This window comes from Schistocerca nitens, chromosome 2, assembly GCF_023898315.1.
Source record: "Schistocerca nitens isolate TAMUIC-IGC-003100 chromosome 2, iqSchNite1.1, whole genome shotgun sequence".
In the NCBI taxonomy this organism is placed as follows: Eukaryota; Metazoa; Arthropoda; class Insecta; order Orthoptera; family Acrididae; genus Schistocerca; species Schistocerca nitens.
This window is the reverse complement of record NC_064615.1, coordinates 1,179,479,567-1,179,505,184: the sequence shown is the minus strand read 5'-3', so window position 1 is coordinate 1,179,505,184 and position 25,618 is coordinate 1,179,479,567. Positions and strand designations below refer to the sequence as shown.

Below are 25,618 nucleotides of genomic sequence, written 5' to 3'. Positions count from 1 at the left end.
AGTGTACGCACTTCACATGCAACCGACCCAAGGACACTCGTTGTACGTGGAAAACTTTCTAGGTATCTGATTTTGGGTATCTACTTTGTTTCCTGCAGTCTCTTTCGTCTTGGTGGACACCAAAACAACTTTGATCGGAATCTGTGGTATGCTATTCAACATCGTTCACACTGACCTATAACATAGAACAGGCAAACATGCAGGGCGAAGACGTCACACTGGTACCGTGTACAATCTGCCTAAGGCCCGCCTGTGACTACCCTTCCGAAGCAGCTGTAAAAACCATTTTGAGGGTGGCCAGCCACGGCTGCATTCTTGTGGTGTAGGTACAAAAGGACAAAAGCAACGTTGGGCTAACGGCCAGATGGGGCGGCGAGTGGCCGGTGAGCTAAGCCGGTTACAGCAAGACTGTAACCTGACATGTACTGGGGCTGTGATGGACACCGGCCAAGGCTACAGCTCCGTGGCGAAGGCGTGAGTTGAGGGCAGTGTCGGGCGCAGCTGACTGGAGGGGGCGTGCTGGCTGGGCAGGACGGCATGGCAGATGACCCCATAAGCTGCACCGTGTGGACTCGTACAGCAGATGGTGCAAGAGACATCGAAGGCACTGGAGCCATAGGAGGTGGTGCTGGAGCTAGATGAGGAGGCGCTGGACCAGCCCGGACTTAGGCAAGTGACCCCAGACGTCAGTGGCGAACCATATATCTTGACATTGTTTCACCATGGACATGGATACCAACGACAATCCGTCTCTCCTGACATTGTTTTGCAGCCAGCACGGACCTCCGGAAACGCAACGCAACATCAAACAAACAACCGGCATCGAAGCTCACAAGCACTGAACGGAACCAAAGTGACGTACATAACAAGAACACCTGAATTTACACAAATACCTGAATAATAATGCAAGATAACACTGCACAAGGCTGCCGAATATGTGGCGTAGGACCCATGACAGCTGATACACAACAACTGACAAAGCATATAAACAGAACGCAATAACTTCCAAAAGCTCAGCGCAAGGCACAAAAATATACTGAACTAAACAATTATTTAACGCAATAAAATGATCCCAAAAGAACGTTCATGTCATGTTCTTATAAGGGAACGGCAAGTGGCCTCCGCATACGATGGCAGAGCCAGCAGGGCATCTGCGGGACTTATGGCACGATTTCCCTCAAAGTGGGAAGAAGAGAGGTCCGGATCGGTGGCGCCAGTGGATGTGCTGAGACAGGTGGCAGGGCTGGCAGTAACAGAGGAAGCTGCCATATCGTACAGTGTAATGCCGAGAAAGGCTGAGCGTCGGACCACATGCATGCAGCTCACTGGGCAAGCGCGAAACTTTGCACGTCGTGGTCGACCTTCATTTACATTATAATAAGAGTTGGCCACAAGCTGCAGATAACTCAGAATCCAGCTCCCACATGGAGAAGAGGCAGTTGTATTCTTCATCAGTGATGTAACTGAAGTCCCAACTGCCCCGTCTCAGCAGCCATTCTGTAGCGTCGAAAAACTGAATTATGACATGCAGTGGCGGTAACTGTGGGAAAATGGGCCGCCACAGTCTGGACAAGGCCTCGCGGGATCATATGAAGACAACTATTCCCCATACAACATTCACTGTGCTGGGCACCTCCTGCCTCCCAGAAATCCTTTACATTTTTTAAGTCTTCCGTCTTCTGACTAGTTTGATGCAATCCACCACGAATTCCTGTCCTTTGCAAACTTTTCATCTCAGAGTAGCACTTCCTGTCAACATCCTCAATTATTTTCGGGATGTATTCCAATCTCTGTCTTCTTCTATAGTTTGTACCCTCTACAACTCCCTCAACGCACCACGGAAGATAGTTCCTTATGTCGTAACACATGTGTTATCGTCCTGTCCATCATTCTTGTCAGTATTTTCCATACATTCCCTTCCTCGCTTATACTGTCGACAACTCCCTCATTCCTTATCGGTCCACCTAATTTTTAACATTTTTCTGTAGCACATCTCAAATGCTTCGATTCCCTTGTGTTCTGATGTTTCCACAGACCGTGATCCACTACCATACCGTAATGTGTTCCAAATGTACATTCACACTAATTTCTTCCTGAGATTAAAGACTGTATCTGATGCCCGCAGCTCGTGGTCGTGCGGTAGCGTTCTCGCTTCCCACGCCCGGGTTCCCGGGTTCGATTCCGGCGGGGTCAGGGATTTTCTCTGCCTCGTGATGGCTGGGTGTTGTGTGATGTCCTTAGGTTAGTTAGGTTTACGTAGTTCTAAGTTCTAGGGGACTGATGACCATAGATGTTAAGTCCCATAGTGCTCAGAGCCATTTGAACCATTTTTGAACTGTATCTGATACTGGCAGACTTCTCTTGACCAGGAAACCCCTTTTTTCCTGTGCTAATCTCCTTTTTATATCCCCTTGCTGCATCCGCTGTTAGTTATTTTGGAGCCTAAGTAGAAGAATTCTTTAACTTCTTCTACTTCGTGATCTCCAATTACGTTGTTAAGTTCGTTGTTGTTTTCATTTCTGCTACTTCTCATTACTTTCGTCTTTCGTCGATTTACTGTCTATATTCTTTACTCGTTAGACGATTCATTCCGTTCAACACATCGTGTAATTCTTCTTCACTTTCACTGAGGATAGCAATGTCATTAACGTGTCTTATCATTGATATCTTTGCACGCTAAATTTTAACGTCACTCTTGAACCTTACTTCCCTTGTTGCTTCTTCGATGTATAAGTGTAAGGGTGAAAGGCTATACCCCTTACTTACATCTCTTTAATCCGCGTACTTCGTTTTTGGTCGTCCAGTCTTATTGTTTCTTCTGAATTCTTGCACATATTGTACATTACGAGGATTTCCGTATAACTTCCCCACAATATCCCTAGATCAGTCTCAGAATTTAAATCTTGCTCCATTTGACACTGCCGAACGCTTTTTCCAGGTCGAAACATTCTGTGAACGTGTTTTGATTTTAGTGCAGTTTTGCTTCAGTTATCAACCACGACTTTAAAACTGCTTGTCTGGTGCCTTTACCTTTCCTAAAGACAAACTGATCGTCACCCGATAGATCCTCCATTTCCTTTCCAATTCTTATATTATTCTTGTCAGCAACTTTGATGCATGTGCTGTTAAGCTGATTGTGCGATAATTCTCGCACTTGTTGGTTCTTGCTGTCTTCGGAATTGTGTTGACGATGTTTTCCCGAAAGTGTGATGGTATGTCGCCAGTCCCACACATTCTGCACACCAACGCGTATAGTCGTTTTGTTGCCACATCTCCAAATTATTTTATAAATTCCAATGGAATATTATCTATCCTTTCTGTCTTATGTGATCTTAAGTCGTCCAAAGCTCTTTGTAATTCTGATCCCCTATCTCTTCCCTGTCGACGTGATCAGACAAGTCTTTCCCCTCGTAGAGGCCTTCAGTGTACTCTTTCCTTCTATTCGCTCCCTCCCCAGAGTTTATTAGCGGAATTTCCATTCCACTCTTAATTTTACTGCCTTTGCTTTTAATTTCACTGATAACTGTTTTGAATTTCCTGTATGTGCGGTTAGTCCTTGAGTCAGTAACTTCGTTCTGATTTCTGCATGCTTTTCATGCAGCTACTTTGCCTTACCTTTCCTGCCCTTCCTGTATGCCGGCCGGCGTGGCCGTGCGGTTCTAGGCGTTTCAGTCTGGAACCGCGTGACCGCTACGGTCGCAGGTTTGAATCCTGCCTGGGTCATGGATGTGTGTGATGTTAGGTTTAAGTAGTTCTAAGTTCTAGGGGACTGATGACCACAGATGTTAGGTCCCATAGTGCTCAGAGCCATTTTTTGAACCTTCCTGTTTATTACATCCCTAAGTGACTTGTCTTCCTGGATATCCTGAACATGTACTTCTTTCTTTCATCGATCAACTGAAGCACTTTTGCTGTCATCCTTAGTTTCTTCGCAGTTTACCTTCCTTGTATAACTGCCTATTGAGTTAGTCGTTATCGCTATATCTATAGCTTTAGAGCACGCGTATTTCTACATTCCTTAGTACTTCCGTAACCCACTTGCTTCCGCACTCATTCTTCCTGTCCAGTCTCCTAAGCTTCAGCTCACTCTTCGTCATTGTTGAAGTGTGATCTGAATCTGTTCCTGCTGCAGTGTAGGTCTTACAGTCCGCTGTCTGATTTCCGAATCTCTGCCTGGTCGTGGTGTAATGGTGTAAGTGAAAACTCCCTGTATCTCCATACATTTTCGAAATATATTTCCTCCCCTTGTGATTCCTGAACAGTGTATTCTCTATTACTAACAGATATTTATTGCAGCACTCAATTAGTCTTTCCCCTTTCTCATTTCTTCTACCAAACCCATACTCTCCCGTAATCCTTTACTTCTTCCCCTAAAACCGCATTCTAATCCATCATGACATTTAGATTTTCATCTGCCTTTACATACTGAATTACACTTTCTCTTCATCTTCTGATTGTGGCATTGGCATGACTACATCTCAACTACTGTTCTCCGTGTTCGTTTGTTGTCAGTTCTGAAGAGAACCAAAGTATCACTGAACTGTACACCGTAACTCACTCTATGCTTTAGCGACCTATTCAAGACGAATCCTACTCCAGTAGTAGCACTTTTTCCGGCTGTTGATATTACCTCATATTCCTTGTCTTCCATGCATTTCACTTCACTGATCCACACTATCTCTAGATTGACCCTTAATATTTACCTATTCAGACCTTCTAGCTTCTCTAGCACGTTCCAGCTTCTGTCATTTCACGCCCCGATTCTTAGAACGTTATCCTTTCGTTGGTTATTAGATCTTTTCCTCATGGTCACCTCCCACTTGGCAGTCTCCTCCCGGAGATCCCAGGAGGGCACTAGTCCGTTTCATCTTTTGTCAATGGAGAGATCATCAGGACACTGTTTTCAATTACGGAGTACACGTCCTGTGGATACACATTATTCGTCTTTAATGTAGTGGTTTCCATTGCCTTCTGCATTCTCATGCCCTTGATCTTTGTTGATTCATCCGCCTTTTAGGGACAATTTCCCATCGCAAGAGCAAGAGAGTGTCCTGAGTCTCTGTCCGCTCCTCCACCCTCTCTGACAAGGCCATTGGCAGAATGAGAATGACTGCTTATGCTGAAAGGTATTGGTCACCATTGCTGATGATTTTTATTCAAAATTTAAGCAGTGGTGAGGTTCGAACGCGGAATCATGGACGTTTTGACTACTGGTCAAAGGCGCTATCGCTAGACGACGGGTCTAGAGCTTTATCAATGTAGTGAGGTGATTTTTTTTTCAAAAGAAACTGCTACAAGTTTCCATAGAAACGTTGTTGCACAGATTAAGGGAGGAGAAAACACATGGGTACATGTAAGCTAATGTAACTTTTGGTATTTGAGAGATAACGGAACCAAATTTTGCATATGTTGTCATTATGTTGCTGACTATAATCAGGAGGATTTTTGCAATCTTTTGTCAAATAATTTGTCAGGAAATTACTGGACACTTTTAGAATACATGTTATCAGATGAGAAACTGAAAGTTACTTTACTTATCACTGACAAAATGGGGTAGGTTATTCTTAGTAATCAGATAAAGGAATCTGTACGAGTTTTTTAATATCAGTCTTAAAAATCTCACAACCCATTTTCTTAAATTTATATGTACCATACATAGCACCTTTTGTTTCACAAAAATTTAAGTGAATTTGACAGTAATGCACTTCCAAAGATCTCTTAACGCAAGAAGTTGTGTTATAGTACGTACAAAGCCTATAGAAAATTTCGCCGTTTTTTTCTGCAGTGGTTCAGCAGAAAATGTTCCTTGCCAGCGAAAAGTGAAAATTGCGCGAAACGCAGAAAAAAAGATTTTATTTGCCGGTAACAAGTATTTTAATACTGGCCATTACCGTAGATTTGGCCTTCTTGGTCTTCAAACTTTTTTCCTCTAGTCTGATCCTTCTGGCATGCCCTTTTGCCAGCATCCTTCATTGACAATTCGGAACTAGCAATACGCACATCACAGTCTTCTTCAGTAGGCTTTCAGTGAAGTAACCTGCATCAATCCCTGGTCTCACAAGGGCCCTGATGCTTCACTGTATCCGTCATTGAACACAAGATTGGATAATATGAGGAAAGTCGGTGAATAGTAGATGATCTAACGTTGTCTTTTGGCTTCTCTTGTAAATGATATTATTAAAGCTGTCGTTCAGGTTTTGTGTTTCACCATATGTGCATTTCTTCAACCGCATCGTAAATGGGCCCAAAGTCTTCTGAACTCTACAGATGTCTTTTCAGGTGGCAGGCCACAATAAAATATCGGAAAAAAGGAGAGAGTGGTGTAAAAAAGGAGGCATGGCACTGTGAACTGATTCAAAGAAGCTGGATTTTACATCATTCTAAGCAAGTATTAAACTCTGAAAATTGAAAAAAATATTTTTAACATGCTAAAGAATTATCATGTGCAAAAAATTTCTACATTTTTGACCAGTTTTACATACAGCCCCCCCCCCCTTAATGAAGCGTGGCCGGAATACTCTTACGTTGCTCTTATTTCTATTCTTTTAGTTGTAATGGTAGCAAAAATGTCTTTAGTAGAGAGTACCATACTATGTGCTTCTAAAGTTAAAGTAGTTTGAAATTAATGAACTTGTTTTTACATGCACTCTAAGAAATAATAAACAAAAAAATAAAAAAAAAGCAAAAGAAACAGAACGACGTTTCACGAAGAGATTATCTAAATGGACGAAAATCGGTCTACCTAATGTACATGCACAGAATGACGAACGTACATGTACATTCAATTGGTTATTGAACTTGGCTCTGCCCATGATGTTCCGAACGTTCTGAATTGGGGATTGACCCAGCGACGTTCCAGGCCAAGGTAGGGTTTGCCAAGCATGAATATAAGCAATACAAACTCTCATTATGTGCGGGCAGGCATTATCTTGCTCAAACACAAGCAGAGGATGGCTTGCCATGAAGGGCAACAAAACGTAGCATTGAGTATTGTCGACGTACTGCTGTTAATACACTCCTGGAAATGGAAAAAAGAACACATTGACACCGGTGTGTCAGACCCACCATACTTGCTCCGAACACTGCGAGAGGGCTGTACAAGCAATGATCACACGCACGGCACAGCGGACACACCAGGAACCGCGGTGTTGGCCGTCGAATGGCGCTAGCTGCGCAGCATTTGTGCACCGCCGCCGTCAGTGTCAGCCAATTTGCCGTGGCATACGGAGCTCCATCGCAGTCTTTAACACTGGTAGCATGCCGCGACAGCGTGGACGTGAACCGTATGTGCAGTTGACGGACTTTGAGCGAGGGCGTATAGTGGGCATGCGGGAGGCCGGGTGGACGTACCGCCGAATTGCTCAACACGTGGGGCGTGAGGTCTCCACAGTACATCGATGTTGTCGCCAGTGGTCGGCGGAAGGTGCACGTGCCCGTCGACCTGGGACCGGACCGCAGCGACGCACGGATGCACGCCAAGACCGTAGGATCCTACGCAGTGCCGTACGGGACCGCACCGCCACTTCCCAGCAAATTAGGGACACTGTTGCTCCTGGGGTATCGGCGAGGACCATTCGCAACCGTCTCCATGAAGCTGGGCTACGGTCCCGCACACCGTTAGGCCGTCTCCCGCTCACGCCCCAACATCGTGCAGCCCGCCTCCAGTGGTGTCGCGACAGGCGTGAATGGAGGGACGAATGGAGACGTGTCGTCTTCAGCGATGAGAGTCGCTTCTGCCTTGGTGCCAATGATGGTCGTATGCGTGTTTGGCGCCGTGCAGGTGAGCGCCACAGTCAGGACTGCATACGACCGAGGCACACAGGGCCAACACCCGGCATCATGGTGTGGGGAGCGATCTCCTACACTGGCCGTACACCACTGGTGATCGTCGAGGGGACACTGAATAGTGCACGGTACATCCAAACCGTCATCGAACCCATCGTTCTACCATTCCTAGACCGGCAAGGGAACTTGCTGTTCCAACAGGACAATGCACGTCCGCATGTATCCCGTGCCACCCAACGTGCTCTAGAAGGTGTAAGTCAACTACCGTGGCCAGCAAGATCTCCGGATGTGTCCCCCATTGAGCATGTTTGGGACTGGATGAAGCGTCGTCTCACGCGGTCTGCACGTCCAGCACGAACGCTGGTCCAACTGAGGCGCCAGGTGGAAATGGCATGGCAAGCCGTTCCACAGGACTACATCCAGCATCTCTACGATCGTCTCCATGGGAGAATAGCAGCCTGCATTGCTGCGAAAGGTGGATATACACTGTACTAGTGCCAACATTGTGCATGCTCTGTTGCCTGTGTCTATGTGCCTGTGGCTCTGTCAGTGTGATCATGTGATGTATCTGACCCCAGGAATGTGTCAATAAAGTTTCCCCTTCCTGGGACAATGAATTCACGGTGTTCTTATTTCAATTTCCAGGAGTGTATATTAGAATAACGATACTTTATTTATTTATTTATGTATTCTTTATAATTACAGCCTATTATCTGAAAAGCTAAAATAGGCCATATAAATCACATTTCCTGAGATGGTAATAAATTTACTTCTGATACTTAATTAAAAGAAAGAGATTAAAAACTAGTTCTACTACTACAAAACTACGTTAAAATCCTTAACGAATTACCCAGCTGCTAATCTGCTACAAACGCTACAGAATTCGTTCTGTGTTTGTTCATGTATTTTGGTGCACATAACTTACGGATGGTTGTCTCCGGTACTGGATCCGCCCTCATACTATCCTGTCAAGAGTCATAATCTGCTGGAGTCTCTGGTCGTAGGGAAGCAGGTCAGCAGCGTTTCCACTTAGCAAGAAACTACAGCAGTCACTATTACTCCTGAAAGTCCACACCTCCATAATCTCTTTCACCAACGCAATCTAGATTCTTGGGACAGTATTACAGTATTTCTTTCGCTAGTCGCCTACCTCAATTACCTTCTCTCAATCTGCATATTATGTTGTCTAGCCTGGAGGACAGCATGTTGACTTATGGTTGAATGCCTCGTGAAGGCTTCCTTGGCTTTTCTCGATACTGCGGCTGCAGTATCGTCCAAGAAGAGCCAGGTCGACTCGCTCCTTAGTGCCGCTTTGCGATCCCGTATACTTAACACTTGACGTCCATCATCCGCAGCACCTTTATAGAGCGTGTGTTCTGGTGTGCCCACACAGCAGCAGGCGCAGCTATCACTCACCTGATTTTGTACTATAAGGGCCATGGACATTCAGGTTCTTTGTCAATCCACTCGATGGGTTAAGAAATCTCATTTTTAATCCCTCCCTGACGTTAGGGGAAAAATTGTAGTGTTCTCCTGCCTGTGCCTCAAGTGTCCCACTCACTTTTCCACAGCTGTAATATGCGATCTTTTCCTGCTTTTTTCGAATTGGCATCAGTTCCAAGAACTTCCACTTGATTGCCTTTCTTTACCCAGTGAAAGGCTCCCCTTTTTCTAATTTCCAAGTCCAATGGGTATACTCCTAGAATTAATAACAAATCGTCATCCAGGGTAGTGGATGAGGCTCCCTTTAATCTTAGTGGCACACCTCACTGAACTCTTTTCACTACTGAGGCTAGCTTCACTATCTGCAATGTATGAGCCACAATCTCGACTGATGCTAATATAGATTGGTGGTGAACTCTGATTGTCTTCAAAGGAAGCACAAATGGCCTATCTGCCATCACAATTCTACTTTTTCTGCCTGCTTCCTATACATGATGTGCTAAGTTACGACTCTCCCCTACATATTTCGTTACTGCGCCTCTCCTAATCGTTACATCATTCAATTTCATTTGAGAGTTTCTTATTAAGTTCCCTTTCAGCAGAAGGTACGCTGTTTTGTGAGGTGCTAGTGATAATTTAACACTTCGACACCAGCTCTCAAGTTCGTGGACGGCCGCATTACGTTTCTCTTCCATAATTCTTCTGGAGTCGACATTTACAAAAGCACGTGATTCGCAAGTCTCACCGGTCCACTTATGTCACCGCTGTCATATAACTTCCGTAGTTTGGGCTTCAGTGCTACATCCCGAGACTCCGAGCCACACACTGATCCCTGTGGACAGCCCCTTGTTATTGTGTTCGTTATTTTCTTTCCTTTCTTTAAAAAAAAGCAAATGGCTCTGAGCACTATGGGACTCAACTGCTGAGGTCATTAGTCCCCTAGAACTTAGAACTAGTTAAACCTAACTAACCTAAGGACATCACAAACATCCATGCCCGAGGCAGGATTCGAACCTGCGACCGTAGCGGTCATGCGGTTCCAGACTGCAGCGCCTTTAACCGCACGGCCACTTCGGCCGGCCCTTTCTTTAAAGGAGCACATCGCCCATGATAACAATCTCTGGCAACTTCTTCGGTGCGAATGCGCAAATACGTCCGATCTCCCGTGGGAACCTCGGAAGAGCAAATATGAAGGAAATGGACAGGGGCTGCAGTTAGGTGGCGCTCGGTGTGGATCGGCCTCGAGGCGAGAGGAGATAGTGCGTGCAGTTGCGATAACACAGTGTCCCGCATGGCGCAGTGGTTACCGTACCTTCCTAGTAAGCGGGATATTAGGCGGGATATCCCGGTTTCGAATCCCGGTCGTCACCGCCGATTGCGCGTAATGTCCCATTGCAGATGACAGCAGTGATCCCTCCCCTTTCCTTTCCTTTCTTCCCCTCTCCACCTTCAATTTACATATCGCAAATATCGTAACGCCGAAGTTACACCGATTCACCTGGGAGACACCCGAGCACCGTCGCTATAGTTCTGGACTTTATCATTGCGATCATCATGCCTTCGGTGTCTTAAAGAAGTCCTTCATGGATCGATGATTCCTGTCGGCAGGCTGTTTCGGACTTGTTCACGCAGCAGGACTCGGTGTTTTAGCAAAGAGGTGTCATCGACGTGGCGGCGTCGGTGGGATGACTGCCTCAATGATCAGGGCGGTGTCTGACTGGCATGCCGATTCTGGAATGCACTTTCTGCCAACTGAAACTTTTTGGTCGCTATTTATAACTGAGAGCAGCAGCAAACAAGCTTTTTTTTCGAATTGCTGCGGAATTCGTAAGATTCCGACATTTAGAAATTTTGAACGAAGAAGCTCATTAGAAAATCTTAAAGTAATCAAGTAATTATTACTTATTTATGCAAAGTACGTAGGCAATACCACAAAATGTGTCTCTAAAGTTAAAGAACATCGACATTGATGAACGTCTTTTGATATACACTAAGAGACAAAAGAAAAATGTACCTCGAAGGAATTATCTGAATAGGACGGAAATCGGTAGATGTGATGTACATGAACAGAAAAACAAATGTACAAAGCAGTTATTGGGCTTGGCCCTGCCCATAATGCTCCAAACGTTCCAGACCGTCACTCCAGGTTGTGGGACAGTGTGGCAGGGGACAGGCAGGTTGGTATCACGCCGCTGTGAGAGGCGAGTTTAGGCGTGGCATGGGGGTTCAATTTCAAGTGACCCATCACTGAACACAGTTCTGCTCCAGCCAACGAGATTCCAGGCCGAATTTATTGGACACCACTGCAAACGGGCTTGTTGGAGTACTAAGGTTAATACTGGTCGGCGCAAGGGGCGCCGTGAGCTCAGCCCCTCTCCTGTGGTCCCTGTGGCCGCTGTAACACCAGTTGCACGCCATATCGACGGTGATGATGGATCGGGGGCTCTGAGCGCCTCTCTGACAGCTCCCCCGGTTCTGTCGTCTCTCTAGGTCCACTCTTCCTTCTTGACGCTCTGTTCGGCTGTGTGTTAGCCATCCTTGCCAACGTTGTGGAATGTCGAGCAAATCGACGACTAGTCCAACCGCTTTCTTCGAGCCCAGCTACGTGTCTTCTCTCAAATACTGACATGTGCGTATATTGTTCACACGCCTGTCTGCTAGCCACAGTTACTGTCCAACTGAGTGCACAGAATGAAATTGGGTAAGATCTTATGCCGTGGTATCGACGTGTCCTCTGTTTGCTATCCTTCCTAGCTGCGTGATGAAATTTTGCTACTGCGGCACACATTCATCCGTCGCCTGCCAAAGTTTACAGTTTTGCATTTTCTGTCGATTCCTGCATGAATATCAATTTGTGATTGTTTTTTGACTGCAGAGGCACAGCTGCAGTGTACGTGTCGAACCAGTGATTTACTGTTTTCAATGCACGCGTAATCTCGCTTCCCACGCCCGGGTTCCCGGGTTCGATTCCCGGCGGTGTCAGGGATTTTCTCTGCCTCGTGATGGCTGGGTGTTGTGTGCTGTCCTTAGGTTAGTTAGGTTTAAGTAGTTCTAAGTTCTAGGGGACTTATGACCACAGCAGTTGAGTCACATAGTGCTCAGAGCCATTTGAAGCCATTTGCACGCGTAAACTAATATGGCTGTATAATGAGGTGACAAAAGTCGTGGGATAGCTGCTAATATAGTGTCGGACCACTTTTACCCCGAGTAGTGTAGCAACTCGCCGTGGCGTGTGCTCTACAAGTCTCGGACTTTCTCTGCAGAAGTATCGAGTCGTGCCGCCTCCGCATCCCTCCATAACTGCGGAAGGGGCTGTCGGTGCGGGCATTTCTGCACGAAATTACGTCCCACAAATGTTCCATGAGATACACGTCAGGCGACCTGGATGGCCAAATCATTCGCTCGAATCGTCCAGAATGTTCCTCAGACCAATTGCGAACAATTGTGACCCGGTGACATGACGCATTCTCATCCATAAAAGTTCTATCTTTGTATGCGAACATGAAGCCCACGAGTGGCTGCAAATGTTCTCCAAGTAGCCGAACGTAACGATTTCCAGTCAATGATCGGTTCAATTGGACCAGAGGACCTCGTCCACTCCACGCAGACACAGCCCACACCATTGTCAGCTGCCACCAACTGGCACAGCATTTAGTTGACAACTTGGGTCCATAGCTTCGTGGAGACAACGCCAAACCCGAATCCTACCATCAGCTCTCTCTCTCTCCCTCGTCCTTGTTTTTTATGTAGCCCGCCACCACATCCTCTTCTGTGACTTATGTCCTCAGTTATTTGCAGGATGTATTCCAATCTCAGATCTATTTCGTGATCACGAAACCTGTTGTTAAGTTCTCACGATTCTCATTTCTGCTATTTTCATTACATTCGTCTTTCTTCAATTTTCTTCCATATGTTGTACTCATTAGAATGTTAATTCCATTCAGCAGATCGTGTAATTTCACTGAGGTTGGCAACGTGATCAGCCAATCTTATCATTCACTTCCTTTCACCTTGAATTGTAATTCCACTCCTGACCCTTTCTTTTATTTCCATCGTTGTTTCTTGGATGTAGAGATTCAACAGCAGGGGCGAAAGACTACTTCCCTGTCTTACACCCTGTTTAATCTGAGCACTTCGTTCTTGCTCGTCCACTCTTATTTTTCCCTCTTGGCTCTTCTACATGTTGTATATTAACCGTCCCTCCCACTAGTTTACCATATTTTTCTCAAAATTTCGAACATCTTGCACCATGTGACATTGTCGAACGCTTTTTCCAGGTCGACAAAGCCTATGAACCTGTCTTGATTTTTCTTTAGTCTTGCTTCCATTATTACACGCAACGTCAGAATTGCCTCTCTCATGCCTTTACCTTTCCTAAAGCCAAACTGATTTTCATCTACCACATCTTCAATCATCTTTTCCATTCTTCTGTATATTATTCTTGTAAGAAATTTGGATGCATAAGCTGATTGTGCAGTGATTCTCGCCCTTCTCAGCTCTTGAAAGCAGGATCTCGTGAGGATGATAGCCTATTTTTCCGAAAGTCAGATGATATATCACCAGACTCATACATTCTACATATCAACGTGAATAGCCGTTTAGTTGCCAGTTTCCCCAGTGACCCCTTTTGCCTTATTCGGTCTTAAGTCTTCCAACTCTCTTTTAAATTCCGATTCTTTTATCGACTCCTGTTTCTCTTTTTGTCACGTCGTCACACGTCTTCCCCATCATTGAGGCTCTCCTCTGCATTTAGCAGTGGAATTCACTGTATGAATTTTAGTGTACCACCGTTGCTTTTAATTTCACCGAAAGTTGAGTTAACCCTCCTATATGATGAGTCAGGGCTTCCGACAATTTTTCTTTACATTTTTCCTGTAGCCATTTTTCTTTAGCTTCTCTGCCCTCACCAAGTGAAATGGGGACTCATCTGACGAGGCCACGGTTTTCCAGTCGTGGTATTAGCAAAGGCTCATATCGGTCGTCTGCTTCCATAGCCGTCTGCTGCCACAGACCATTAACGCCAAATTTCGTCGCACTGTCCTACTGGATACGTCTGTCGTCCGTCCCACATTGATTTCGGCTGTCATTTCACGCACTTTAGAAAATGCCGTTGCTCTCGGTCGTTCAATAAGGCCGTCGGCCACTGCCTAGCCCTTGGTGAGAGATAACGCCTGAACTTTCGTATTCTCGGCACACTCTTGTCGCACAAATGACAACTCCGCCAACGCACTCTCGCCATCTGTATGTGTTCAAATCACTTCAGTGTACAAAAAAACACCAGGCTTTTCTTTTATTTTCGTCTTAACCGACTAGGGCCACGTAACAACGTCAGTTCCTCTTCTTTTCTTGTTGTCTTCTATTTTTTCAGTACTCCATCTTTTTCCCATGTCATCTTTTCCGCTCTTCTGTCCATGTTATTTCCGATTTCTCACTTCTTCCGCATTGAGAGCCTTCTAGATTTAATATTTCATTCTTGAAAAGATTTCTGTCTGTTATTTCCGATTCTTTGATATTGTTTCTTTCTATATCTTTCCTTATTTCTGTAATCAGTGCTATTTTTGATATCTTCTTCCAGAAATACAGGAATATTCGTTTCATAAGCGCGTCCTCATTCATTACGTATAGGTGTGAAAAAAGATTAATCTCATTTCAGCCATTACTTCTAATATTTTCTGTTCATTTTAGTAGATCTCCTCATTACTTCTCATTTTCCAGCATTCTGTAGTTTGTATTTCACCCATTGTTTTTCTAACTATGAGTCTTTCGTGTACCTCCATTCTGTTCAGCTTATAGTTCATTGTTAGGCATTACATCCACATAAACATTCTGGTCGTACCACAGTGGTATAGTGTTTTAGTTTTGTTTTACTAGATATGCATTTCTTGCTATAAATTTTCTTTGTCAAACAATAACACTAGCCTTTTATTTTTTTCTTACACATATTTCCCCAGAACTCAAATACAAATAAATCCCATTCTGACCAAGGATTTCGACAGGGATTCCTACTTAATAATTAGCAACCGGTGCTGTACAATCGCATTAAAGTTATCAGACGTTTAATTGACTCTTTTATTAGAACATGTAACGCGCTTCGGCATCACACCCATCTTCAGACATCTGTTACAAAAAAGTACAAAATATGAGTGAACAGCACACTCAACACGTCTCAACGTTACAGAAAATGAGATCTGGTCATATGAGTTACATACCACAAACTTCAACTCCTTCCTAACCAACCAGGCGTACAGCCTTGACAACTCAAAGAAAGTGTCCAATAACATACGACTGCGACGCAAGCAGTCTTGAAACAGGGCGTATACTGACGCTAAGCAAGTCAACTAGCAGCGAAGCGCCCTCGGTAGGGGGAGCTGCTTGGTCATGTGCTCCATGCGTTCACTTGTAATTTGATAATAATATGCTCAGCATACAACATCTAACAGGGTGTAATTACTATTATCAATCGGAATATTACTTCCTTACACATTAACACTAAAGGATTTTTTAATTTTTCTTAAAAACTCCAAAACTATTTTTTTTTACATTGCCATCCTATGCCTATAGGCACTAAGCACAACTCAAACCATATGTCAATATAAAATAAATAATACGGCGGGGGGGGGGGGGGGGGGGAATTCCTTCCTGAATAAACATTTCAACCTCTCAAATCTCTAAAAGAATACCACCATATTAAATATAACCAACATTATCCGTCATAAAGTAAAACCCTGTGATCAGCTCGGGTACACAAACGTCTTAGGCGCTACCTGTTAAACCCAACGGCAACCACATCGGCGGCAGCCATCAACCCATCGAATTACAGCCAAGTGATACTCATGGGTCATGATTGCCCAAATAGAAGACTTCAACCAACAACTTACACCCCTCTACCACATGGAAAAACTTTAATTGTGAGAGGAAGAGCATTTTCATGAAATTCCAAAACATACGTGGGTTATACGTCATACATTAATGACTCGCATTTCCTGCTTAACTCAGATGTAAAGAGAAAATAGGTTTTTCATGATGAATCTCAAAATGCCACAGTTGAGGGCTCAAATTAAGCTCCATAAAATTGAGAAACCAATCCGTCTGATTATTAGCGCTTGTTGAAGCCCAAATTACTATCTGAATAGATTTTGTCATGATGAACTGAAAATATATTATAATTTTACGGAGACCTTTATTGTATGTAATAGTTCTGAGATGGCTGGCCTTCTACGAAGTATTAGGGTGCCCGATGGAGTTGTGTTAGCCTCATCTGATATAGTTAATTTGTATACGAACATCCCGGTCAATAAGACACTGGAAATTATCCACACGAATTTGCTAATGAATGAGGAAATGGCTCATAATGAAGTAGTTGATTTTATGGAGTTGTTACGACTGACCTTGTCATTTAATTATTGCACATTTAATGGTAAAACTTTTGTGCAACAAGATGGCCTTGATATGGAGTCAAGCCTATCAGGCCTTTTATCAGAGATTTTTATCAATAATCTAGAGGTAAAGCTTTTCAGCTCTCAGAGCGATTTGCTAAATGACATTGTAATTTACAGCAGATATGTTGATGACATATTTATTTTATTTAAAGGGGCGTTGGATTGGATAGATCAGCTAGCTCCCCAGTTTAATAGTATGCATGGAAAAATTAAGTTCACAGTAGAGGTAGAAGTCAAAAATTACCTGAGCTATCTCGACTTACAAATCACTAAGAATAGGAATGGTTTGGAAATAGGAATATTTCGGAAGCCAACGACAACAGACACAATAATTGCGGTGGATTCATGCCACACCCAACACGTAAAAAGGCGTTCTTTTCGTCAATGTTTAACAGGTTATACAGATTTAATTTGAGGAAAGAAGCCAGTGATAGGGATATTGAAATGACTGTAAGGATACTCGGACTCTAAGGATACTCGGAAAATTTTATACGAGAGTTTGGAGCTAAAATTCTTGGCAAGACGCGGCAGTCGGGCCGCAAAAATTAAATAGTAAGTTTGTGTCAAGGTAATACGTTGGACCATGTTGGCAAAAGATAACTAGTGCCTTCAGGAAGTCTGGCGTTCGCGTAGGGTTCCATACAAGGTAGATGTTGGTGGGAATATTGCGACATAAGGAAGAAAGGAAAAGAGATAAGTTCAAGCAATCCGGTGTATACGAAATTAAGTGTGGAGGATGTGCTGGGACATACACTGGCCAAACGGGTAGGGATTTCGCCACGAGGTTTAGAGAACATAACTACGGTAATAATAATGGACTGGGGTGCCATATGATGGAGACTGGCCATAAGCTGGTCCCGACAGAAGATAGCCTAAGGATTCTGCATTTAGAACCAAAAGGGAAGATTTTAGATAACCTTGAAGATCTGGAGTTCTACGCGCGTATACAGCACGCTGCCCACCCAGTATTTAATGAACAGGCTTCCGGTGGGAACAATTGGTTTTTTGGCTTGTTTGAACGGATACTATTTTGAACTTGGTGTCTATTATCCCCTCATGAGAAGTATGATATTGTATTTTATAGGAACTGGTGGTGTTCTGTGCACGTACCCCTATGATAGGCTAGGTGTTTTGCTGAATGGTTGGCTAGTTTAACGTCATACGGGGAAAGTCAGATGGGCAGATACGCTGGCATATACGGATTTGTTCACCACTGTACCCTTTGGATGGTCCTTGGTGACACAATGGTTAATTTTATGGATTTTAGATTTTAAAGTTTTAACACTTTTAATGTCTTGTTTTTTGTTTTTTAAAAAATCTAGAGCTCTCCCGTATCCGGATAGCATAGGTACGACTCGGGCAATTGTCATGCCACTAGTTTATATAAGGAATGTATGTTTTGGAATTTCATGAAAATGCTCTTCCTCTCACCATTAAACTTTTTCCATGTGGTAGAGGGGTGTAAGTTGTTGTTTGAAGGCTTCTAATTGGACAATCATGGCCCATGAGTATCTCTTGGCTGTAATTCGATGGGTGGATGGCTGCCGCCGATGTGGTTGCCGTTGGCAACAGATAGCGCTTAAGACGTTTGTGTACGGGAGCTAATCACAGGGTTTTACTTTTTGACGGATAATGTTGGTTATATTTAATATGGTGGTATTCTTTTAGAGATTTGAGAGGTTGAAATGTTTATTCACGAAGGAATTCCCCCCCCCCCCCCCCTATTATTTATTTTATATTGACATATGGTTTGAGTTGTGCTTAGTGCCACTACTGGCTATAGGCACAGGATGGCAATGTAAAAAAAATAGTTTTGGAGTTTTTAAAAAGAATTAAAAAAATTTTAGTGTTAATGTGTACGGAAGTAATATTCCGATTGCTAATAGTAATTACACCCTGTTAGATGTTGTATGCTAAGCATATTATTATCAAATTACATGTGAACGCATGGAGCACATGACCATGCAGCTCCCCCTACCGAGGGCGCTTCGCTGCTAGTTGACTTGCTTAGCGTCAGTATACGCCCTGTTTCAAGACTGCTTGCGTCGCAGTCGTATGTTATTCGACACTTGTCAAGGCTGTACGCCTGGTTGGTTAGGAAGGAGTTGAAGTTTGTGGTATGTAACTCATATGACCAGATCTAATTTTCTGTAACGTTGTGACGTGTTGAGTGTGCTGTTCACTCATATTTTGTACTTTTTTTAACAGATGTCTGAAGATGGGTGTGATGCCGAAACGCGTTACATGTTCTAATAAAATAGGAAATTGAACATCTGATGGCTTTATTGCGATTGTAGAGCATTGGTTGCCAATTATTAACACAACAATGATCGCAGGCCTCAGACGGGATTTTATGTCGTGTATATCAGGGATTCCTTGGTTGTAAGGCAAATGCTTGAACTGGGAATGTCTCCTAAAATGAACCCAACTTCTGCTCCCTCTGCTCCATTACACTACCAGATAGCCTGCAATTGGCTGAGGACTGCCTGGCTTATTACTCCAACAGCTCGTTCTGCCTCATAGGGTAGGGAACAGAAAATATTAAATCATTTACTGATCATAATTAAATTTTACGATTACAAACAAGATGAAATGAGAATTTTGTGGAGCTGTTTGTGCAACAATTCTACCTACTCAGACACCTCCTCACAATCGGACTATAGTTTGTTGGACCGTGTTTTATTCGCAGAGAGCAGGTGATGTTAATGTATTTGATTTAACGGTGCCCCAGGTTACTATATTAAAAGTTGTAGTTTCGAACTGGCTTCATTCCAACTATCAGATCATTACAGCACCAGAATCGGTTGGATCAATTACGTAACGATGTTGACTATAGTCAGAAACTGGATCATTCCAGTCTATTACTTAAAAAAGTCTGGAGCACTGGTACTGCACTGCTGCCAGCTCGTCTTAGAAATAAAGAAAATGAATTTTTGTTGCAATGTTTGCTTCCGTTTCACGTAACTGTGTAATATAATCACTTATGTACATTATGACAGTTTTAAGAATAAGAAATGTTTCGTTTATACGTGCGTCCATGACACAATCATACAGTTCCTTGATGCGGAGAATCTGATATGTGACCATTTGTTCATAATGACCAAGTTGTTGATGTGTGAGTGTAGCCCCCTCACTAAACCGTCGCAGGGTCACAAGAGAAGAGGTGTCCCACAACCTCGAAGCATGCAACAATCTAGAGGAAGTCCCTATGCAGCAAGTAAAAGCGATAATGTTGATGACTGCTACACCTAGTGTTGTTAATAACCTGTAACATAGATCCCAGTCTTTGCGTGGCACTATTGTTTTTCATCCAGTGACGCTTTCAGCGACAAAGGTACTATTTGTCATATGACCCGAATATCGATGTTGAGGAAGGTAATTAGCTGTCGCAATATGCAAAAGAAAGAACGTATCAGCTCATAATCCACAATGAAGCATGTTTACTCATTAAACTGTGCAGATGCGTTAGGATTACCTGGTCTATTCGTACACTATAACACCAAGAGCTCTGGCTAGTGAGGTGGGGTCATGAGCTCAATCTGGGTCTTTCCCGTGTGCTGGGCTATTGACCTCAGGTCTGGCCTGACACACAAGCTCATCTAGGCGGCTTCCCAATCCAGATCTCAGAAACTGAATACAATCACACAGAATGAAACATACACTTTGTGTAGAAAACTGGCATACACCTGCTGCCAACGCTTTCACGACGATGACACTGCAGAGCCAGTATGGGCATTGATCAACGGAAACAAGAGTCAACGTTTGCTCGTAACGTAGTGTTGACTTACCTGCTGCGTGATGACGTCAGCTGTCCAGCAGTAGAAGTAGATCTGGATGCTGTGGAAGGGCATAGTCATGGCGTACTGCAGGGCCGTGAGCGCGTCCTCAATCTGCACACACAGAAACACATACCTCCTGTCAGAAGGAAGGACATATCGTTACCGCAGCTGAGGCACCACGTACGTCTGCATCTACGTCTGCATCTACGTGACTGCACGGCAATTAACTCTAAAGTGCCAAGCCGAGAACTAATCGAACCACCTTCAGGCTATACGTCTACCGTCCCACTCTCTAACAGAGCGTGGGAAAAGTGTATGCTTATATCTTTTTGTACCAGCTGTGATATCTCTTATTTCATTATGATGATCGTTTCTCCCTACGTAGGCTGGCTACAACAGCATATTTTTATTTTTAGAGGAGAAAGTTGGTGATCGAAATTTCGTGAAAAGTTCTCGCTAGAAATGAAAACGCCTTTGTTTAGTTGCTTTATTAACACAGTTACATGTATTTATTGTGCGTAATACACATTAGTGCCTCAACCTGACAAACAGAGCATTTCGTACCGGTAGTACAAGTATTGTACTTAGAATTTTCAGGCAAAACTAATGTTGTCATCTTTTCATGTGCTTCTTATAGGCTTTCTATGTAAAATAAATGTATAACATTACTGGTTTTTACTGTTATGATGTGTAATTATCTGCTTTCACTGTATTTCTACTGTAGCAGTTAACTGATGCTGCTTTACTGAGGTGCCCAAGATGGTTTAACGTGTCCCTGTAACTAAGTTGAGTTAGTTACTGATGTTCAGATATACTGAACCTAATTGGTTCACGATCCTGTACTACTTTTATCTTTTATTAATTTTTATACCAGTTTTACACTTCACTTATACTGACAAAGCCTAATGATTATAAAATATTTTGTACATCGACATAAAGTAATTTTGTAATGTGCCTATGATAAAATGATATGAGATTGTCTTCATATTTTAATGATATGATAATCTTAGGTTTTTAAATGATCCTAAGATGTCTGTTGGTATGCGTGATTTACTTTGTACTCTACCATGTAATTACGTTCTTTTCTGCCATGTGGTAGCTCTATCGGTTACTATTGACTTCATAGACATTGTTCACATAATGTACATCGAAACGCACCCAGTAATCTTGTTTTCATGTGATATTTTTGATTAAATGTAATGTCACTACTTGCTTCCAAAAATACGTCGATGTTTTGGGCGCCATCTCCGTTGACAAAGATATTGATTCTGCCAACCTTGACTGTAACATACGACCTATATTCTTTCAACTGCAGAATATTGTTGTTTTCTGTAATCTTTGACAATACAGCTTTGGCACTCACCTTGTAATGTATACATCTTTGAGTTTGAAATAAGGAGTTGTAACAGCAAAGGATTACATTCCATATGATATTGTATTTGTATAAGGCAAAATAATTTTAGTTCATCTGACTTTATGAAGCCATTTTACGAAAATATGTCTGGAGTTCATTTGAAGATAATATCTTCGTGACTCATCATTGTACAGCTTTATAAGTACTTTCTAATTGACTGCTCTTCAGACATGTGCTTCTTTTGTCTGTGAATACTACATACGTTTTTTCTGTTTCTATATTTTATAGTCTTTCTGTGAAGATTCCTATTTAACTGAAACTGGTAGAGAACAAAGGTGTATCTCTACAGGTGATGGCTCAGAGATGCATTTCTTCAAATTTTTATATTAATGATTACCGTCCCAAATCGTTTATCATATCGTGATGGTCTGACTCCTATTTCGCGATAACAAAAAACGAGCTGCCCTTCTTTGAACTTTTTAGATTTCCTCCGTCAATCCTATTTGGTAAGGATCCCACAGCAGAACTCTTGCAAAGGACGGACAAGCGTAGTGTAGGCAGTCTGTTTAGTAGACCTGTTGCGTGTTCTAAGTGTTCTACCACTAAAACTTACTCTTTGGTTTGCCTTCAGCACAACGCTATCTACTGAATCGTTCCAATTTAAGTTGCTCTTTATTGTAATTCCTAAGAATTTAGTCGAGTTGGCAGCCTTTAGATTTGTGAGATTAGCCAAGTAATCGAAATGTAACGGATTTCTTTTTGTACTCATGTGTTTCGTTATTGATAGACAATTTCCACTTTTCGCACCATTCAGACATGGCGTCTGAGTCATTTTGCATTTCGTTTTGATTTTCTGATGACTTTAGTACACGGTAGATGACCGCATCATCAGCAAACAAAATAACAGGGCTGCTCAGATTATCTCCTAAATCGTTCATGTAGATAAGGAGCAGCAGAGGTCCTACAACTGTTCCTCGCCAGATATCACTTGCGTTTTACTCGAAGATTTTCCATCGATTACTACGTCCTGCAACCTTTCTGAGAGGAAATCACGGATCCAGTCGTACAACTGAAGCGATACACCATAGGCACACAATTTGATTACGAGTCTCTTGTGAGGAACAGCGTCAAAAACCTTCTGGAAACCCAGAAGTATGGAATCAATTTGAGTGCCCCTGTCGATACCACTCACCACTTCGCACAAATAAAGAGCTAACTGTTGAAACGGTGCAGTAGTTTCCGCTGCATAAGCAGCAGGTTTCGCGGCCGGCCGCGGGTGCAACAGGACCCATGTGGACGGGTGGAAAGAAATGTGTCAGGCTTCATAATACGTATTTATATGTGTCGTGTATTCAGCATTTCTTGTACTTGAATGTTAATCTGCCCATGAACTTTCACAATCCACCTCACACCTTTCCATAAAGCGTGGCCAAATCTTAGTTGGGAAGTAGTTTTGTAGTATAGCAGTGCCAACATTACTCCTGGGTAGGGAATCAGAGAGACAGCACAGGCAGGTAAAAGTCAAAGACGTTTCAAAGATTTGGGGTGGAGAGGTTGGTCACGGCCAAGTGGTTCGACCATCCCCTCCACCGGGACCCAGGAAGACCTCTGGGTGCCGGCGATATTCTGGGACTGTTACAGAAGACGGGTAAGTGAGCAGACGTGCCCTCAATGCGTCTGTCTCGATGTTCACGCGTGGAAGAGAGGTATTTGAATATTTGCTCTAATTCTTTTATTTCAAGCTTCGGATTGTGTAAGGAAATGATTGTTCTCGTATAATTTCGGAAATTTGACTCCGTGTGTTAATGTATCTAGTCCCCAGTTTGCCCGTTATCCTCCTCACATAGTGGATTTCCCATGTAAAATATTGGGAGACTGTGGTGGTATACATTTGGCCAACGCAAGTCCGTCTTGCCCGTATAAATGTGCGTGCACATTAGTATAGGCTATAATATACCCGAGCTATGAGTTGTAAAATTGTAAAATCTGTAAACTGGATCAATTTCTGCAATCGCTGTAAAGTCGAGTGATAATGTTTAAAATAACCAATTGTCATCAACCTTTAACATACCCTAAAAATCACAAAGGAGTCAAGCTAAATGGAATTCATTTAAAATAAAAGCTATAGAATGCAGGGACCCACACATCAGCGTGTGAGCCCTCCAGCCCGTTGCCTAGTATCGTACAGAATAGGGCACGCTCTCTAGGTAGCGCTCTCAAGCTCCCCTCCCCAGTTATCCGTTACGCAATTTTCATTCAGGGCTAATGACATCAACTTTCATCTGGCGTCCCTAGGCAAGGAGGTTTGACGGCAATCTTTCACTGTGTTTCATAAGAACGATACTTTCTGGATTCCTGCTGACTGTTTGTCAATAGGCCTTTACCTTCAAAGTAATTACTAATGTGTGATCACAATATATCTTCCAAAATCTACTGCAAATCAACATTAGTGATATGAGTCTGTAATTTATCAGATTACTCCCGTTTCCTTTCTTGAGCACTGGTGTGACTTCCGCAACTTTCCATTTTTTTGGTGTGGATATACGTTGAGCGACCGGTTGTTTGTGATTACTAAATATGGAGTTATTGCATCAGCATACTCTGAAAGGAACCTCATTGCTATGCTATCTGGAACGGAAGACTTGCCTTTATTAAGTGCATTGAGCTACTTTGCTACACCGAGGATATTTGCTTCTATATTACTCATGCCTCGCACTGAAGTCCGCACAGATATTTCCCCGTGCATAGCACCAAAATGAAGTTCCAGTATAACTGGCTGCTGTTACTTATGTGATGCCTGTTTGTCTGTACTTGAAATTAGTCTATTCTATTTCTTGCTGCTTTCACCGTTTAGCGCGTCTTTACAGTATGCATGCATTGATGCTTGATGAGTTTCTCCTAGCTGAGCTATGTGGCAAGCATATCGTTGGCGACTCGGGTGTAGTAGCGTCTCTGAAGTGTGAGTTGCGCCCCTTGACCTCTGGACTACCTGGGTGCAGAACTCTGGCGTCAGGCGTCATAACGGCACCGCGCCTACTTCACCCACCATGTTATAGTTAGGTAAAAAATTTCGATCGGTCTGTGAGTGATTAAGGGCTATTTACCCATTGCAGATAATGAATCTCGTGTCATGGCCTACAATGATAACTGAAGAATGGAACTGTCAGGTCAACATGAGATTGTAATACTTCATTCAAAACACTCACATAACAAAGGTAACTGCTTATTCCACATCAGCTACGGCATTTACAATTTCGCTCGTAAATTTGTCCCTAAAAATAGTAACATGTTATTTAGTGCTCCAGAAATTTTTGGTGGAGTTTGCATACTTTGCAAGAAATTGACAAACATTTCTAACACTATTCCTAAAGTCGGTTTTCTGTTACGTTGTACAAGTATCTGTGTTGTCAAAAGTAGACCACATGAAGCACCCACGTGTGCGACTAATTTTCATGAAAACTTGATATTTAATGCCCTGTTGAAGAAAATATGTCCATTGTCGCTTTTGCAGTACTTGTCTCTAAGACAACGAGTCGCAACATAAACGTCGATAGGCAGTCCATAATTTCTGATACCAAGTATTTAAAAATGTATTTCGTTTTAGATTGAGATTTCTTAATATCAGGTAATGCTTAATAAATACTGGCTTTGTTCATATGACATATTCATCTGTAGTAGCATATATGTATACCCAAAGCCATGTATTTCCAAAGTCGGATGAATCAGCGATGATCGAAGGCATGAGGGTGCAGAAGACAATGGAAATCATTGCATTATAGACACATAACATTTATACACAGAAAATGTGGCCTGTACTT

The 25,618-nt window shown here is 43.0% G+C and overlaps 1 protein-coding gene across 1 annotated transcript in view; it reads right to left on the bottom strand.

The window, feature by feature from the left end:
• LOC126235644 (odorant receptor Or2-like) overlaps positions 1–25,618 on the bottom strand; it is a 90,979-nt gene that overhangs the window by 22,515 nt on the left and 42,846 nt on the right. Inside the window, exon 4 of the mRNA XM_049944358.1 lies at positions 20,456–20,557. Coding sequence (XP_049800315.1) covers positions 20,456–20,557 — 102 coding nt within the window. The remainder of the gene's footprint in view (positions 1–20,455; positions 20,558–25,618) is intronic.